General features: G+C 35.3%; 1 protein-coding gene across 1 annotated transcript in view; it reads left to right on the forward strand.

Moving 5' to 3' along the window:
- NAMPT (nicotinamide phosphoribosyltransferase) overlaps positions 1–15,814 on the forward strand; it is a 37,663-nt gene that overhangs the window by 5,938 nt on the left and 15,911 nt on the right. The window contains exons 2-4 of the mRNA XM_028120338.2: positions 9,401–9,557; positions 11,003–11,106; positions 13,187–13,315. Of these exons, the coding sequence (XP_027976139.1) occupies positions 9,401–9,557; positions 11,003–11,106; positions 13,187–13,315 (390 nt within the window). The remainder of the gene's footprint in view (positions 1–9,400; positions 9,558–11,002; positions 11,107–13,186; positions 13,316–15,814) is intronic.

Here is a 15,814-nt window from a genome sequence, read left to right on the forward strand (position 1 = left end):
ATGTACTTTTTATTTTTTGATTTCCTGGTTGACCTATCATTGTTGAGTAGCATGTTATTTAACTTCCATGTATTTGTCATCTTGCCAGACTTTTTCTTGTGGTTGACTTCTAGTTTCATAGTGTTGCTGTCAGAAAAGATGGCATGGTGTGACTTCGATCTTCTTGAATTTGTTGAGGCTTGTTTTATGGCCTAATATGTAATCTATTCTGGAGAATGTTCTGTGTGCACTTAAAAGAATGTGTATTCTGCTGTCTTAAGATGGAATGTTATGGATTTATCTGTTAAATCCATCTGTTCATTCAAAGCATTGTTTCCTTATTGCTTTTCTGTTTAGGTGATCAGTACATTGATGTACACGGGCTGTTAAGTTCCCCATTATTATTGTATTATTTTCCATTAGTTCCTTGTTGTTATTAACTTTTATGTATTTGGTGTTTCTGTGTTGGGTGCATAAATATTTATGGGTGTTATATCTTCTTGTTGGATGGTCCCCTTTATTATTATATAGTGTCTTTCTTTGTCTCGTTACAATCTTTGTTTTAAAGTCTAATTTGTTCAATAAAAGTATTGCTACTCTGGCTTTCTTTTGACCTCCATTTGCATGATAGACGTTTCTCCATCCCCTCACTTTCAATCTGCAGGTGTCTTTAGGTCTAAAAGGAGTCTCTTATAGGCAGGATGTAATCTAGTTTTTTTTATTCCTTTTGTCACCTCATGCCTTTTGATTGGAGTGTTTAGTTCATTTATATTCAAAATAATTATTGATAGATATGTATTGTCATTTTATTCATTTTTGGGGGGCATGGTTGTTTCTTTCTCCCATCTGTTCTTGTCTTTCTTTTATGGTTGGCTGGTTTTCTTTGGTGATATATTTGGATTTCTTTGTCTTTAGTCTTTGCATATTTATTAGTGGTTTTATGTTTGTGCTTACCATTAGGTTTGTATGTAATGTCTTTGGCATTTAGCAGTCTATATTAAGTTGATGGTCATTTAAGTTTGAACCCATTCTTTACTCCTCTCCTCCCCACATTTTAAGTATATGTTGTCATATTTCCCATCCTTTTATTTTGTGAGTTTCTTGACTGATTTTTTTACAGAACTGTTTTTACTGCTTTTGTATTTCCTACCTTTATACTGTCAGTTTTGGTCTCTATGTTCCACTCAGAGATTCCCCTTTAGTATTTCTTGCAGGGCTGGTTTAGTGATCATGAGCTCCTTTAATCTTTGTCTGGGAAACTCTTTATCTTTCCGTCTATTCTGAATGATAGCCTTGCTGGATAGAGTTTTCTTGGCTGCAGATTTTTCCCATTCAGGCACTTTGAATATATCATGCTCTTCTGGCTTAGTAAGTTGCTGCTGCATGATCTGCGGATAGCCTTATGAAGGCTTCCCTTGTATGTGACCATATTCTTTCGTCTTGCTGCTTTTAAAATGTTTTATCACTATATTTTGCCAATTTAATTCCTGTATGTCTTCCTGTGGATCTGCTTTTACTGATTTTGGGGGGTGGGTATGGTGTCTCTGTCTCCTGGATCTGAATGTCTCTTTCCTTCCCCAGTTTGAGGGAAGTTTTCAGCTATTATTTCTTCAAATAAATTTTCTTCCCCCTTTTCTCCCTCTGCTTCTGGGACTCCTAGAATGTGCAAGTTAATATGTTTGATGGAGTTACTGAGTTCCTTATGTCTGTTCTCGTTTTCCATAATTATTTTTTCTCTCTTTTGTTCTTGATTACTTTCCATTATTCTGTCTTCTAGGTTAATAATTTGTTCCTCTGCTTCTTCCAGCCTGCTGTTCATTGCATTAAGCATGTTTCTTATTTTATTGAGCCCTTTATCTCTGCTATGTTATTCCTTATCTCTCTGTTAATGGTCTCACTGATACCTTCCACTCTTTTCTCAAGTCCAGTGAGTATTTTTATGATCATTACTTTAAATTGTCTATCTGGCATGTTACATAATCTGTTTCACTTAGATCTCTGCCCATGGCCTTGTCTTGTTCTTTCATTTGGGACAAGTTTGTCTTTCTTCTCATTTTGTCTTAGTCTCTGTGCCTGCTTCTGTGTATTAGGAAAATCAGCTACATCTCTTGTTCTTGAGGCTAATGAAGAGGAGGTCCTGTAGTGCTGTGCCATGTAATGTCCCTTGTTCCCCAGGGCCTGGCACTTCTGGGAGCATCTCCAATGTGTGCTGCATGTGCTCAGCTGTTATGTCCTGGCTGTTTTAACCTTCAGGCCAGTCATCCGCAGAGGCTCTCTTTGCTTGTTTTGGGCAATGTTTGGTCCCGGCCTGAATGTAGCACGTTTTAACTAGGTGTGCTCTGTTCTGTTTGTGACATGAGGCCTGTCGCCACTGCCACTGGAACCAAAGCCCTGCAAATCTCCCATCTCTGGAGGCACTGTGTGAGCATGGGTTTGGGCTGGTCTGGGTGACGGGGCCCACAGTGCTAGGACTGAGGCAAACGTGACTGGGAGGGGCAGTTCCACCCAAGCACAGTGGAACTGTGGGGCTTGGTGTAAGCAAGTTAGGTAGGGAGTGTGGATGCTATGCTGGTTCTCATAGGCAGTCCTATTCTTATGCTGAGGGGCAGGGAGAGGGAAATGGCTCCTGCCTGTTCCTTTGTTCCTAGAGGGGTCTCTCCATTGATGCTGCCCCTCTGGGACATGCTGCAAGATGAGCAGATAACCTCCCCACAGTGTGCCCCAGGCTCTCTTCAGGTCACTGTTTCCACGCTCTGTTCATGGGCTGTGTGACCTGCCTTCCCTCTAAGAGCAGTGCAATGCCCTCTGGGCTCTAACCCAGCCAAGCCTGCTCACCTTTAAAACTCGGGGCTTTAAGCCCTGCTAGTTGCAAGAACTCACGAAATTTGGCTCCTCTTGCTTTCCAGGCTCCTTTTTGTGTTAGTCTGTCTCTAGCCCTTCTCTCTTCCACTGCAGCAGCAATGATCCGTTTCTCCCAAACCTCATCTCCGTACTTCCTACCTTCTTCGATGTGTGTGTTCTCTACTTTTAATTGTAGAGTTTGTTCTGCCAGTCTTCAGGTCAATTTCTAGGGTATTTAGGGTGATTAGATAGTTATCTAGTTGTTGGATGAGGCAAGCCTTGTATCCTCCTACTCTGCCACCATCTTCCAAGTTTGTCTAATATGAAACCTTTTAAGAAGATTTTCATCTTGGTGCGTCTGAGTGGCTCAGTCAGTTAAGCATCTGCCTTCGGCTCAGGTCATGATCTGTGTCCTGGAATCAAGCCTCATGTTGGGCTCCCTGCTCAGCGGGGAGCCCGCTTCTCCCTCTCCTTCTGCCCCTCCCCACTCCCTAAAATAAATAAAATCGTTAAACAAATTTTTTTTAAAAAAATATTTTTATCTTAGTAAGATTTCTCATTTTTCCTCCCCAAAAGTCCCTCAGGAGGATTCAGTCAGGTTCATATGTTTTATACCAATGGTCTACAACAGTACACTAAAATAGATGGTGTATTCCACACTGACATTTTTCAGTTTCATTTATCTTACATATTTTGTGCTCTTTATAATCTGTATTCCATTTTTACCTTTTTATCTTCTTAGATGAAGAAGAGACAGAAATGATAATCCTGAGTTTCAAAGTAATGAAATTTTTATTTGGTAATTACATGAGACTATTACATATTCTATTTACTACTGGCCAGTTAAAGTAGGTAGGGAACGTAGTGATTTTAGACGCGTTGATGGAAGAGAGGAGACTGGTCAGATTTTTGTTTTGGGTTTTTTTTTTCTCCGCCTATCCCTAGGGTAGCCATTGAATTAGTTTACAAATAACTGACTCATTAAAAGGTGCACTTCTGTTCCTTGTTTCTTTCCTTTGCTTCTATGTAGATAATATTAGTAACAAATTATAGCAGAGAATAGTTTCATTATTTCTGAAAATTTTACCTATTAGCAGATTAAAATGGAAGGTGGTGTCAGTTGAGTTGAAAAATATATATATTGTACAATAGTAATCTCTAAACAATTTACACATCATCCATTGTTATGAATTGTGCTATCCAGTGTGGGTTGCTGCTCAAAAGGTCATTTGTATAAACTGGTTAATTGGAACTCAGCCCATTTTCATTAATTCATTTAATAAATATTGGAGATCTCCTAGGTATTGTAAAAGACAAAAGATGTCTCTTAAAATCCAGGATGGGTGAAAGTTGGTTTTAGAGAAGTTACAGGAGATTGTATAATTTATGTATGGTGATTAGGCACCCAAGGTAGCTTTTTTTTTAAAGATTTTGCTGCCTCACTAATGGCAGATTAACAGACTTTAAAGGTTTGGGCTTTTTGGAAAAAGAGTTGGGGACAGATCTTACTGGCAAGTTAGTCCTGGCTGGAACTTTAGTTACCCAGTGTCTGAGCTGTTCCTATTTTTCATAGTTGCTTCTTTCTCATTACTTCTGAACACTTAAGTTATGTCACAGTGACTCTCTCATGGCAGCCTGAGCCTTGTGAGGAGTGCAGTACTGTTGCAGTTTGTATGTCAGAGATTACCTGTACATTTGTATGATGCAATTTTCCAGTGAGTTTTATATTATAAATTATAGGAAAAGTTCAGACAACAAACAAAATACTATATGTAAATCATGAATACACTTCATAGGAAGATTAATTTAGGTCAGTAGTAATTATATAATATTTTGCAAAACAAAGATACCAGAAGCTGGTGTCCTCTTTGTCAGTTGACTGCATTTTTCTCAAAGGTGTGGCCAAAAAAAGTACAAATTATCAGGAACTCTGTGCTAGGAGGTTTAGGGGAAGGGCAGTATGATTATAGCTGATTTGACAATTTTCTCTCTTTCCCAAAGTATAATCCAAAAATCTTTTAGCCATACTTTTGAAGTTATTATTGCTTCAAAAGCCAAATAGCAAAAAATTATTTTCTATGGCAATAGAAGTATTTCTAAGGCTTGAGAAATCTTAAATAATGTTGAAAAGAAGAAAGAATCAGTTAATTTTTTTTTCTATTTCTAGCACATTAGCATTGACGAGGCAGAAGGTCTTAGCCATTGTAAGGCTGAGTGGATCCTCTTCTGAGTGCCCTTATAAATTATATAGATAATATAACTGATTTGTGACATTATATATATTTTCCCATGTGTTCTTATATACACATGGTATTGTTAAAATGTTGGCTTATGATCATTTCTTAGCTGTTAAAAATATAACTGATAAAGTAGGTTAGTAGTGGTTGCCTTTGTCTTGTGATCCCATTGTGAAAGGAAAGCTCTTGAAAAAACATCAACTTTATGGGAAATCTGGAGAGGCTCAGGAAAGACTTAGAGTTTGCTCTCACAGAAAGATTCTTTGCAACTTAAGTACTTCTTATATTTCTCTTCATTTTTTAATTATTTGTAGGGGGGAGGAGGAGCAGAGGGAAAGGGAAAGAGAGAGAGACTCTTAAGCAGGCCTGATGCCCAGCACCGAGCCTGACGCAGGGCCCAGTCTCACGACCCTGAGATTACGACCTGAGCTGAAATCAAGAGTTGGATGCTTAACCGACTGAGCCACCCAGGCATCCCTGATATTTCTCTTTAAATGTCATACTTGGGACAAGGATATTTAGTAGCCTAGGGATTGATTATAATTTTTAGCTTTTCATGAAGTAAATCAATCACATGACTGTGAAAATGACTTCTATTAAAAGCTAATTTTTCTGGTGTGCCAGTGTTCTTTACCATACACGTATATGTGTACTGCTAGTGCTCTATTAGCTGTAGGAAAAATCATGCTAGTTGAGGAAACATTTTTAGAGGTAAGGTTTGCTGAGGATATTATGAGAAGTTAGTTATTTTCATTTTATAAATAATGTTAAATTTATTATAGAACCATTTTCTGTATTGATAGAAGTCAAAAGTAGTGCTAAAAAAACCCAACATGATTTAATAGCTCCCTTTTTGTAGTTCAGTTTAATTTTGAATACTGTGAAACTTTGTATTAGTTGACATACTTAAAACTGAGCTCTTGAGGAGGAAGGAATCCATTCCTTCCACATCCTTCCCCATCTCAGTAAATGGCACCATTATTCACCCAGTTGCTCAAGCCAGTAATGTAGGCAACACTTTTGTTTCCTCCCCTTTTTTATCCCCCAAATATAACCTATTAGCCTAATTCTCCTTTACCTCCAAATGAGCCACTTCTATCACCTAAGCTAGTCTTCAGCGTCTTACCTGATGGTCCTGCTTCCTCTTTGGTCACCCTGTAATCCATCCTTGACCTCACTGTCAAGCTGATCCTTGTAAAATATGAATCAGATCATATTCATTCCAGCTTAAAACATACTAATGGCTTCCTCTTGCACTTGATGTAATATTCAAGCTCCATGTGGTAACATACAAGCCTTTACACGATCTTATCCCTGCATCTCTCTGTGACCTTAGCATGTACTCCTTCCTCCTCCCCACTCTCCAAGCACCAACCACACTGGCACTGTGTTCTGTCCCTTAAGTCAATGTATTTCCTACCTCCTTGTAGTTTAGGTCCTGTCACATATCACCATCTCAGAGAAGCCTTCCTGGCCCCCTCTTTACAGCAGTCTATCAGGCCCCCCCAGCCCTTCATTTTCTTTTAAATTTTCAAACCTACATCTAGATCTGAAATTATTTTGTTGATTTATATGTTATTCTCTGACCTTCCAACCCTCATTAGCCCTTTTAGAATAAAAACCACCGTAGTATTTCCCCATCCTCAGTACCTGAAACAGTGCCTGATACATAGTGGACACACAGTATATATTTGTGAATAAACTATTTTCAAAATAACAATTTATTAATTTGATTTTTGCTGTATCATCTCATTTTCTAGTGAAGGTTCCAAGTGGTTCAGCAGAAAGCAAAATGAAGAGGGTAGTAAACCTAGCAAAACTGGAACCATTACAAATCTTCTATTGGCTGTATTCTTAGAATAGTACTTACTAAAAAGCTCTGTTTTTTTTTTAAAGATTTTATTTATTTATTCGAGAGAGAGAGAGAATGAGAGATAGCACGAGAGGGAAGAGGGTCAGAGGGAGAAGCAGACTCCCTGCTGAGCAGGGAGCCTGATGTGGGACTCGATCCCTGGACTCCAGGATCATGACCTGAGCCGAAGGCAGTCACTTAACCAACTGAGCCACCCAGGCGCCCTAAAAAGCTCTGTTTAAAAAAATTTTTTTCCCATTAAAACAGTGGTATAAGCCAATATAAAATAGATCCAAACATACTATTTGATTCTTTAAATATATTGGGTGTTTATTGGTAGGTGGTTAATTGCCTGAGAATAAGCTTCTTCAGCTAAATTCTAGAACAGTTCTTGAAAGTTCTCCAAAGAAGATTTTAGAAGTCACACTTCATTTCTAACTAAGCAGCCTAGACAATTTTGTGTTTTTAATAACATTTATTTTCAGAGGAGGCATTCTGAATATTTATGCAAAGGTTTTACGTATATAATTAAAGAATACAGCAGAAGTAAAGCTTTAAAATTATAAATATATTCAGTCATTGTCCAGAACTGGAACCGTATTTGTATGATCGAGAAGTTTTAGTATACTTTTAGACCAAAGTGGAGTTAAATAGTTTAGGAACATTTCCATTCAGCATTTGACTGCTTGGTCTACTCAGAAGATGAAAATAATTGATTTGTCTTCTCATACTTTTAAATTTGACATAGAAAAAGTAAATTTATAAAGATGCACCCTTAAGTATCTGAACTGCAAAAAGGTCAAACTACTGAGAGTCACAGCTATGAATCTGACTTCTGTAAACTTGCATAATGTGATCCCGACCTTTGATTTTACTTCATCATAGTTGACTTTTCTTCTCCCTCACTACTTATTCCCACTAACGGAGTTGGAGTTATTTAGATTGTAAACTGGACATTTTCATTTTTATATACATCTTGGATATGTTTTTAGGCAGTGTTACCTTTTTCTAATCATTTCTTAAGTAGCTGAAATAGTGATTTATTACTGGGGTATCATTCATATACATATTTATGTTGTCTTTGCATTTTGGTGAATTGGTTCATAGATTTAACTGCTCTGGGTTTTAACTGTTTTACTGAGCTACTACTTCAGCTTACAGCAGCATCAGTCCCTAGGTTCTAACCTAAAAAACAAAAAATCCAAACCAACCCCTGGTGTCTACCTCCAGGTTTCAGATTCTTCTCGCAGGTTGCCTTCAAGCAGCATAAGGGTGCTGTTTTCATAGAGTTGCAAGTTGCTTCTTGTGGAGAAGAAAGATTTATTAAACATTTGTGATTTTTTTTTTTTTGCTCTCTATATATATTTATCTTAGAATTTTTGTGCTAAGCTACAAAGATTTTTTTAGGTTAAAGCCAAATTTTACTTTGATTAAGATTGTGCATCCAAACAAGAAAAAGCATTGGTTTCTCTAAACTTAGGATCCGAGCTAAATAGGAAGAATGGTTCATGTTCACAGGGGTCATCCATGGAACTTGTTCTGCAGCGATCATTCCACCATCACCTGCTTGACTGCCCTCTACCTTAAGCTTTAAGGCATTTTCATTCCTACTGTTTCAACAGAGCGCATACATATTATACTTCCACTTACTTTCTATTGGTAAAATGTTTTAACCACATTAAAATATAAGAAAATTCAAATTAAAATGAACTCACTTTTTTCTTAAAACAAAGACGTATTAACTTTCAACAGTAACTCTAATCCAAATTCATGGAAGAGAAATAATACTTCTTCATGTTTTTAAACTCCTAAGGATTTGATGTTGCATTGGACAGGCATTTATTTCCAATTCAGAGGAAATTTGAGAAAAAGTAATATAAAACAGGATTTTTTTTTTATTTTTATTTTTTTTTTTTTTACTGCTCCTGCTGCATTCATCCAGGTTTTCATAGTGTTAACTATGAAGACTGGAAGGAGTCATTCTCACTACCTCACTATATAGATGCAGTAGAGTCATGGGAAGTCGTTGACTATTGACTATTGACAAACATAGCACATTTGGGTAGTAACAGTACCAAATTCTGCTTCCAGTTCATTTTTTATATCATGGGGTATGCCCCCCCGCCCCCAGGCAGCTACATCTCTCTTTCCCTGAAGGAAGACCATTCCCCAAGACCAAATGAAATACCTTTCTTCGAACTTTGATTTCAAGTGTCTGTCCATCCCCTTAGAGGCTTCATACTTCCTTAAGTTCAGTTTATTTGTTTATAAAATTTAATACTCTCATGTGGTTTTGAAATTAAAAGACTGAACTATTAAAAAAGTATCCTAAGTATGATGCTTATTTTTGTATTCTTTACAGCTAGGAAAAGAAGCTGATCAGTAGCAAATAAGTGTAGTTTCTCTGGTTTTAGATAATTTCAAGCCTTTTCTGTCATGATTTATATTCTATTCTAATGTTCTCTAACTCAAGTATTTCTCTTTCCTTTAGGTTACTCACTATAAACAGTACCCACCCAATACAAGCAAAGTTTATTCCTACTTTGAATGCCGTGAAAAGAAGACAGAAAACTCCAAGATAAAGAAGGTGAAATACGAGGAAACAGTATTTTATGGGTTGCAGTACATTCTTAATAAGTACTTAAAAGGTATTATTTTTCCTAGTACGTTTAAAACGCTGCTTTTATGTAACACTTCATAATTTTTCTCCTATATTGTTATATTCTATGATTTGAAATAACTCCTTCAATAGTTTAATTTTGATATTTACTTAACTACTTTGACTATTTTAGGGGTTATTTTGGAATTGTAAAAAATCTGTTAATTTGAATGCATTAAATCTTATAATTTGGTGTATGTGCTTATTGTTCTAAATATGAGAAAGATTTTCTGAAACTAGTAAGTTTGGGAATAAGTTTAGAAAAGTCAATTTTCTGAGGCTAATCTGGTATCTTAATAGATTTAAGTCATTAATTCACATGAAGGATTCATTATTCATCTGGGAATTCATTTTGAATTATGGTAGCAATTAGAATATTTTTGTCAGTCTGTTTTATCTTAAAACCCTATTTTTCAGAACTGCCTGACACTGTGGCCTTAGTCTCAAATGCATTTTAAAATGGAAAAAAAAAAAAAACAAAATAATTTCTGTGCTTTTGTATTTGAAAGTCCATGTCTAGTTTGTTTTATAATAGTATTTCTAGGGCGAAAACAGTTCACAAAGGTTTTATACATTTTGGAAAATTTCATCTCTGAAACCTTTTCAAATAAAAATCTCAAATGAAGACAGATTAAGTTGAATTTTACACAGATAATAACCTTTTTCCATAATCTTGGCAGTTTTAAGATCAGACAGTTCAGATATGTTATACCATTGAAAACCTACTTGAGTATCCAAAGTACTTTGCAGTAAGACTTCCCAAGATATTTTAAATGAGTTTACTAGTGACATTATATAGAGAAATCACTAAGGATTGATGTCATACTTCAGTTCTACAGCTTAAAGACTTTATAAAATATTATTTATAATTAATTATAGCTAAAATTTATGAATTGCCTATTATAGGCCAGCATTATGCTAAGTATATGTCTTAACTCACTTAGTCCTCACAGTCATCCTGTAAGTAGGTGCTCTACTATTATCCTCATTTTACAGCTAAAGATAACTAAAAGTATATTTGAGGAACAAAAACTTAGTCCTTGTGAAAATTATTGGATTATGCGCCCTAAAGACACCCTTTATGAATAAAGTAAAAAGGTTCACCTGGAAAATTATCTATAATTTGAAGAGTATATATATTAATAGTGATAGAAAAAATATCATCTTAGAAGTTGACTTATTACTGTGATTTAAAAAACAATTTCTGCCTATCTGCTTTTCAAATATGAACTTATCACACATCCTTAGGGTGAGTGAGCAGAGGGGCAAATTCCTTTTTGGCTGTGCTGTTGACGCTGGGTGATCATTTAACTTCTCAGTTCTTGGTTTTTTATCCATAGAATGGTGAAATACCTAGAAAGATTAGTCCTACAGCAACTCAGCAATTTATAGAATGACTTTAGAAATGTTAACAGGAGAAATTTGTGTTTTCAGGCAAAGTAGTGACCAAAGAGAAGATCCAGGAAGCCAAAGAGGTGTATAGAGAGCATTTCCAGGATGATGTCTTTAATGAAAAGGGATGGAACTACATTCTTGAGGTAAAAAATGGTTTTCACGTTTGGCTCTACTTTGGTTTTGCTTTTAGTTCAAAATTTCTTAAAAGGAATTTGAATAGAAGACTATAATTACGACTTTTTTTTCTGTCTGTGACCCAAATATAATGGCTATTTTAGATATTCTTGTGAAAAGTTAAGGGTAATAACATTTAAATTTTTTCTATAGCAGGTCTCAATGATTGATTATAATATAAATTATAATTTAAATCACTAGCATTTTTCAGAAAGGAGATTTAATCTTTTCTTTGAAAATGTACCATAATTAAGAAAGGGCATGGGTATTTGGCAGTTTTAAAATTTAGGTCTTTTTTCTTGGCTATAGATTATTTAAGGGAATAGATGCAGTGAGTCTATCACTATACAATAATTCTAGGAAATTTCCCTGACTGAATCATTGGAATGGTTCTGTGTTGATCCATAAAGTCGATTTTTATTCTTTGTTGTCCTGATTGATTACTTAAGTCCCATAATATTCATACCTAGCATGTTTGGATCGATTACTTAAACTTTTGAGCATCCAGAGACCTGGGAATTGAGTTATAAGAGTTGAATGTCCTCTGATGGTGGTCTTTACTACAAAGATAGATTGGCAATGGGATCTTTTGGTATCTTGCCATGTAAAGTGTTCATTTATGTCTTAAAAACAAATGTCTTTTCCACTGTATACTATCAAACACAAAATAATTAGAAATACTTTAACTTTCAGGCCTATATTGTAAGACTGAGTTTTACTATTTTTTACTTAAGGGTCTTTGAAGAAGTCCAGTAAGCACTCTGTGCTATACTTTCCCTGTATCTTAAGAAAGATCAGTAAAATCTATCGGCTAACTCCTGCACTTACCCCATTTGGTTTGTTGGGGAGAGAACAGTAATAGGTGTTAAGCTTATTAATATAATTCCCAGTAGCCAGGGTGATAAATCTTTTGATTTTATGTTCAGAGAATTTTAGGGATCTAATCTAGTCTTATCTAACCCTGTTGTAAGAATAGTCTGAGACCTAGAGATGTTAAATGACTTGCCCAGAGTCCAAGTCAGCATTTTTGAGTCCACGCTAGGATTTCTAAGGCAGTGTTCTTTCTGCTCTATCATGAGGCCTTCCAGTGCTTCTCATTAAACAGATTTTTCTTTTATTTAGTTACCTATCCCAAATCACAAAAATCCTACTAGGATTTCTGAAATAATTTGCCTTCCTAGCCAACATTTAGCCACAGCTTTTACCTTTAAAAGAAGAGAGGCATAATTAAATGTCGGAAAACATACTCTGTAGCAAATATGTTTCAGGCTAATTTTGGAGAGAACTGTTGCACTTGGATATTGATTGCCAAAGCTTTAGAAAGTACACTTAATGATTGGCCTTTCTATTCCTAAAGTGGTTTCGGTCTACTGCCAGAATAAAGAGAAAACCTATTTAAGATTATCCTACTGGAAGGGATCTCTCTCTCTTTTCTTTTTTTTTTCTTTTTCAAGATTTATTTATTTGAGAGTAAGAGACAGATAGAGAGAGCACAAGCAGGGAAGAGAGGGAGAAGTAGGCTCCCCGCTGAGCAGGGAGTCGGATGTGGGGCTCGATCCCAGGACCTGAGCCAAAGGCAAGACACTTAAGCCAAATGAGCCACCCAGGCACCCTCTCTTTTCTTGTTTGTTGTTATTTTTTGTTGCTCATAGCAGTCCCTTGTCTTTTAGCCTTTAGCTTTTCTTTTATGAAAATGACTACTGAGAAGAAAGATAGTGTTCTTGGAATATGTTGGAATAAACTTTTTTTAAAAGAAGGGGAAAAAACATTTCTTTAGATGAGTTTGCGATTATCTTCTTGTGAGAAATGTTCTTAGGCGAAGTACTCTGATAACATAAAATTTAAAAAATAGTATCAGTGCCTAAACTGTTACTCATTTTAGCTAATTTTATTTCAAGAGAATAAGGATATTCTAGCAATATAGTAACATGTACAATTGCAGTTTCTGTGACAGTAAGATTAGCTTCTGTAAAATATAAAGAACTTTATTAAAACAAGTAACTGCATATCATCTGTTGAATGAATAAATTCATTATTGTCTGTTACCAGAAATATGATGGGCATCTTCCAATAGAAATAAAAGCTGTTCCTGAGGGCTATGTCATTCCCCGAGGAAATGTTCTCTTCACAGTGGAAAACACAGATCCAGAGTGTTACTGGCTTACAAATTGGATTGAGGTGAATTGTTGTATTTTAATTACTATTTAACATCAACTGAAGGTATAAAAACCATTCAACTGGGATTCTAGTTTTAAAATTGCTACTAATAAAGCTGTATAATCTCCTACAATTTGCTAAACCTTTCCAGGTTTCAGTTTCCTCATTTATAAAGTGACAGTTGGATTAAATAATCTTTGTTTCCCTCCAGTGAAATCTAATGTTCTGAGACTTTATCTAAGTGAAATTATTAAGAACTGTTACTGTTAAAGCTCTGTTGGCTTCCATCTTGTTTGTTGCAATCCTAAGTGTATATTATCATAGAGAAAACTGAGAAAAGTAGCACAGGTTTATTTTTAGTAACTTAAGATCTTTTGTGGATATTCTGTTCTAATTATACTAAAGGAATTTTGTTCAGATTTTTAATAACAGCTTTCTTCATTATCTAATCAGTTTAGAGCCTACACTTTACCACCTGATATTTTTCATCTAAACAACACTCAAGACTTGCTGATCTTTTTAATTTCTAAGCCCAAAAAGGAGGATACACTAGAGATTCTGAGTTTATACCACAAGGTTCTTTGTTTTCTGTTCATCTGTCTAAGCAGTCCTGTTTTCATATGCTCATAGTTTTGACATTAATAATCTACTTAGCTTCTCAACGGCTTAATTTAGATTTTCTCTACTAGAGGAAATACCCTAGAAAGTGACTATAGAAATACCACCTTACTATATGAGAAGTGTTTACCCAGTGCTTAGAACTAATTCATTATCTTAGTAGTTTATTGATTAAACTAATTTGTTATATTATAAAATCATACATTTGAGGTTATTTATAAGGACTGGAAAATTTAGAAGAATTAAGAGGTCTAAGAATATGTTTGAAATACATTGTCTAAGTTGACAGAAAATTTAAAACTGTCTTAATTAGACTCTTTGTGGGACATCAACTTACAGGAGGCTAATAGGCCCAGAAAAAATGTCCAATTACCCAAAATAAAAACTTAAAATAGTTCACTGCTTTGTACTGGGAAATACTAGATTTTAAGAGGATGGTATTATAAAAACACAAGAGGAAGAGTTATCCATCTATCCTTTTACCTTCAATGCCAAAAGATCCCAAACAGGTAAATCATATTTTGAAAATCATCATCTATAGGTAACCTTTTTCACTTTTTTTTTTTTAATTTTCTGATTGAGGGTTTAGTCAGTAAGTACCTGTCCCTTGTGTCTAATTGAACTTCCATAAAGCAGATATTTATGGACATAGAGATCTAATTCCCAGCTCACCTTGTTTCATGTATGTTTTTATCTTCTTCAGAAAGTGGAAAAAAAAAAAAAAACCAAAAACAACAACAACAAAAAACCCCTGTTGTAATAATCATTATTATTTTGGTGTATTTCACTAAACAACCATAAAGTTAAAAATATTATATATAGAAATCTTAGAGCAGTGGTTTGTTAGCAGATAAATACCATTTTTAATTTAAAAATGACCAAATGTAAAATCCAACATGAGACTGTTCGCTTTTGAAGGGAAAAAACATTACATAGTTCCTTGTTTTTATTTGCTTAGAACGTGAAACAGAACTTCCATCAAATTTGCTTTCTATTTTATAATAATTTCAGTCCTTGCTAGCTATTTTTATCTAAGCCACAACAGTTTATGGTCTGACACAATCCCTGTTCTGGTTTCTATTATAGATCCTATGTTTTATAAAAAACTGTGTTTACTTTAAATACCAAATCTCCAGAAGAGGCTTCTTCACAGTAACTTTGCATCCTTTGTGGGTTTCTGTTGCAAGGGTAGGAGGAGGTTTACCCTAATCTTACCAGCCCCCCAGCCCAGGTTTACCACCTGGTAAATGAAATCTGATACCAATCCAACAAACTTGTTACTTACAAAGATGTTGTTCAGGCAGTCCTTGATTTAAAACATTTTAAAAAGCACTAAACAGTATTCCTTCCAAAGACCTTTCCCAGTGTATGTTCAAAGTTACTGCTAATATTCTTTGCTATTCACCATACACTGAATTTTAAAACCCACTAAAAATATTGAATTGCTTTACCAATATCAATATTGGTGCTAGAAGAAACCTTAGTTCTCAAATCAGATTTCAGAACATGTTTAGAAGAGCCCAAGCGTTCTGCAGAGATGTCTCAGACTTACAAAGGGGCTGAGGAATGAACACATTGGGCTAAACATAACCATCTATTCCAACCAAAAAGCAAACCAAACCTTTTTGCTGTTAAAAAGAATTATAAAATAGACAGTGACCTCACGGTTTACAGCATATGCAGAAATGTTTCATGTAGCTTCCTTAAAATGACTTGATAAAAGCCAAGGACGTAAAGCATAACTCAGTGAATAGAATTCTGTAGTGCTAAGTGAAAGCATCTCCAAACTAAAGAACCTACTGGTAATCACAATAGATCTAAGGAAAAATTAGATCCAAGACTATGTAGAGAAGTAAATGATACCCATACTATTCAAAGTGTATTCCCATGCTGGTCCATAAA

This window comes from Eumetopias jubatus, unplaced genomic scaffold (assembly GCF_037043125.1).
Source record: "Eumetopias jubatus isolate StellerSeaLion01/CBP00866 unplaced genomic scaffold, mEumJub1_p1.0 scaffold_14, whole genome shotgun sequence".
NCBI lineage: Eukaryota > Metazoa > Chordata > Mammalia > Carnivora > Otariidae > Eumetopias > Eumetopias jubatus.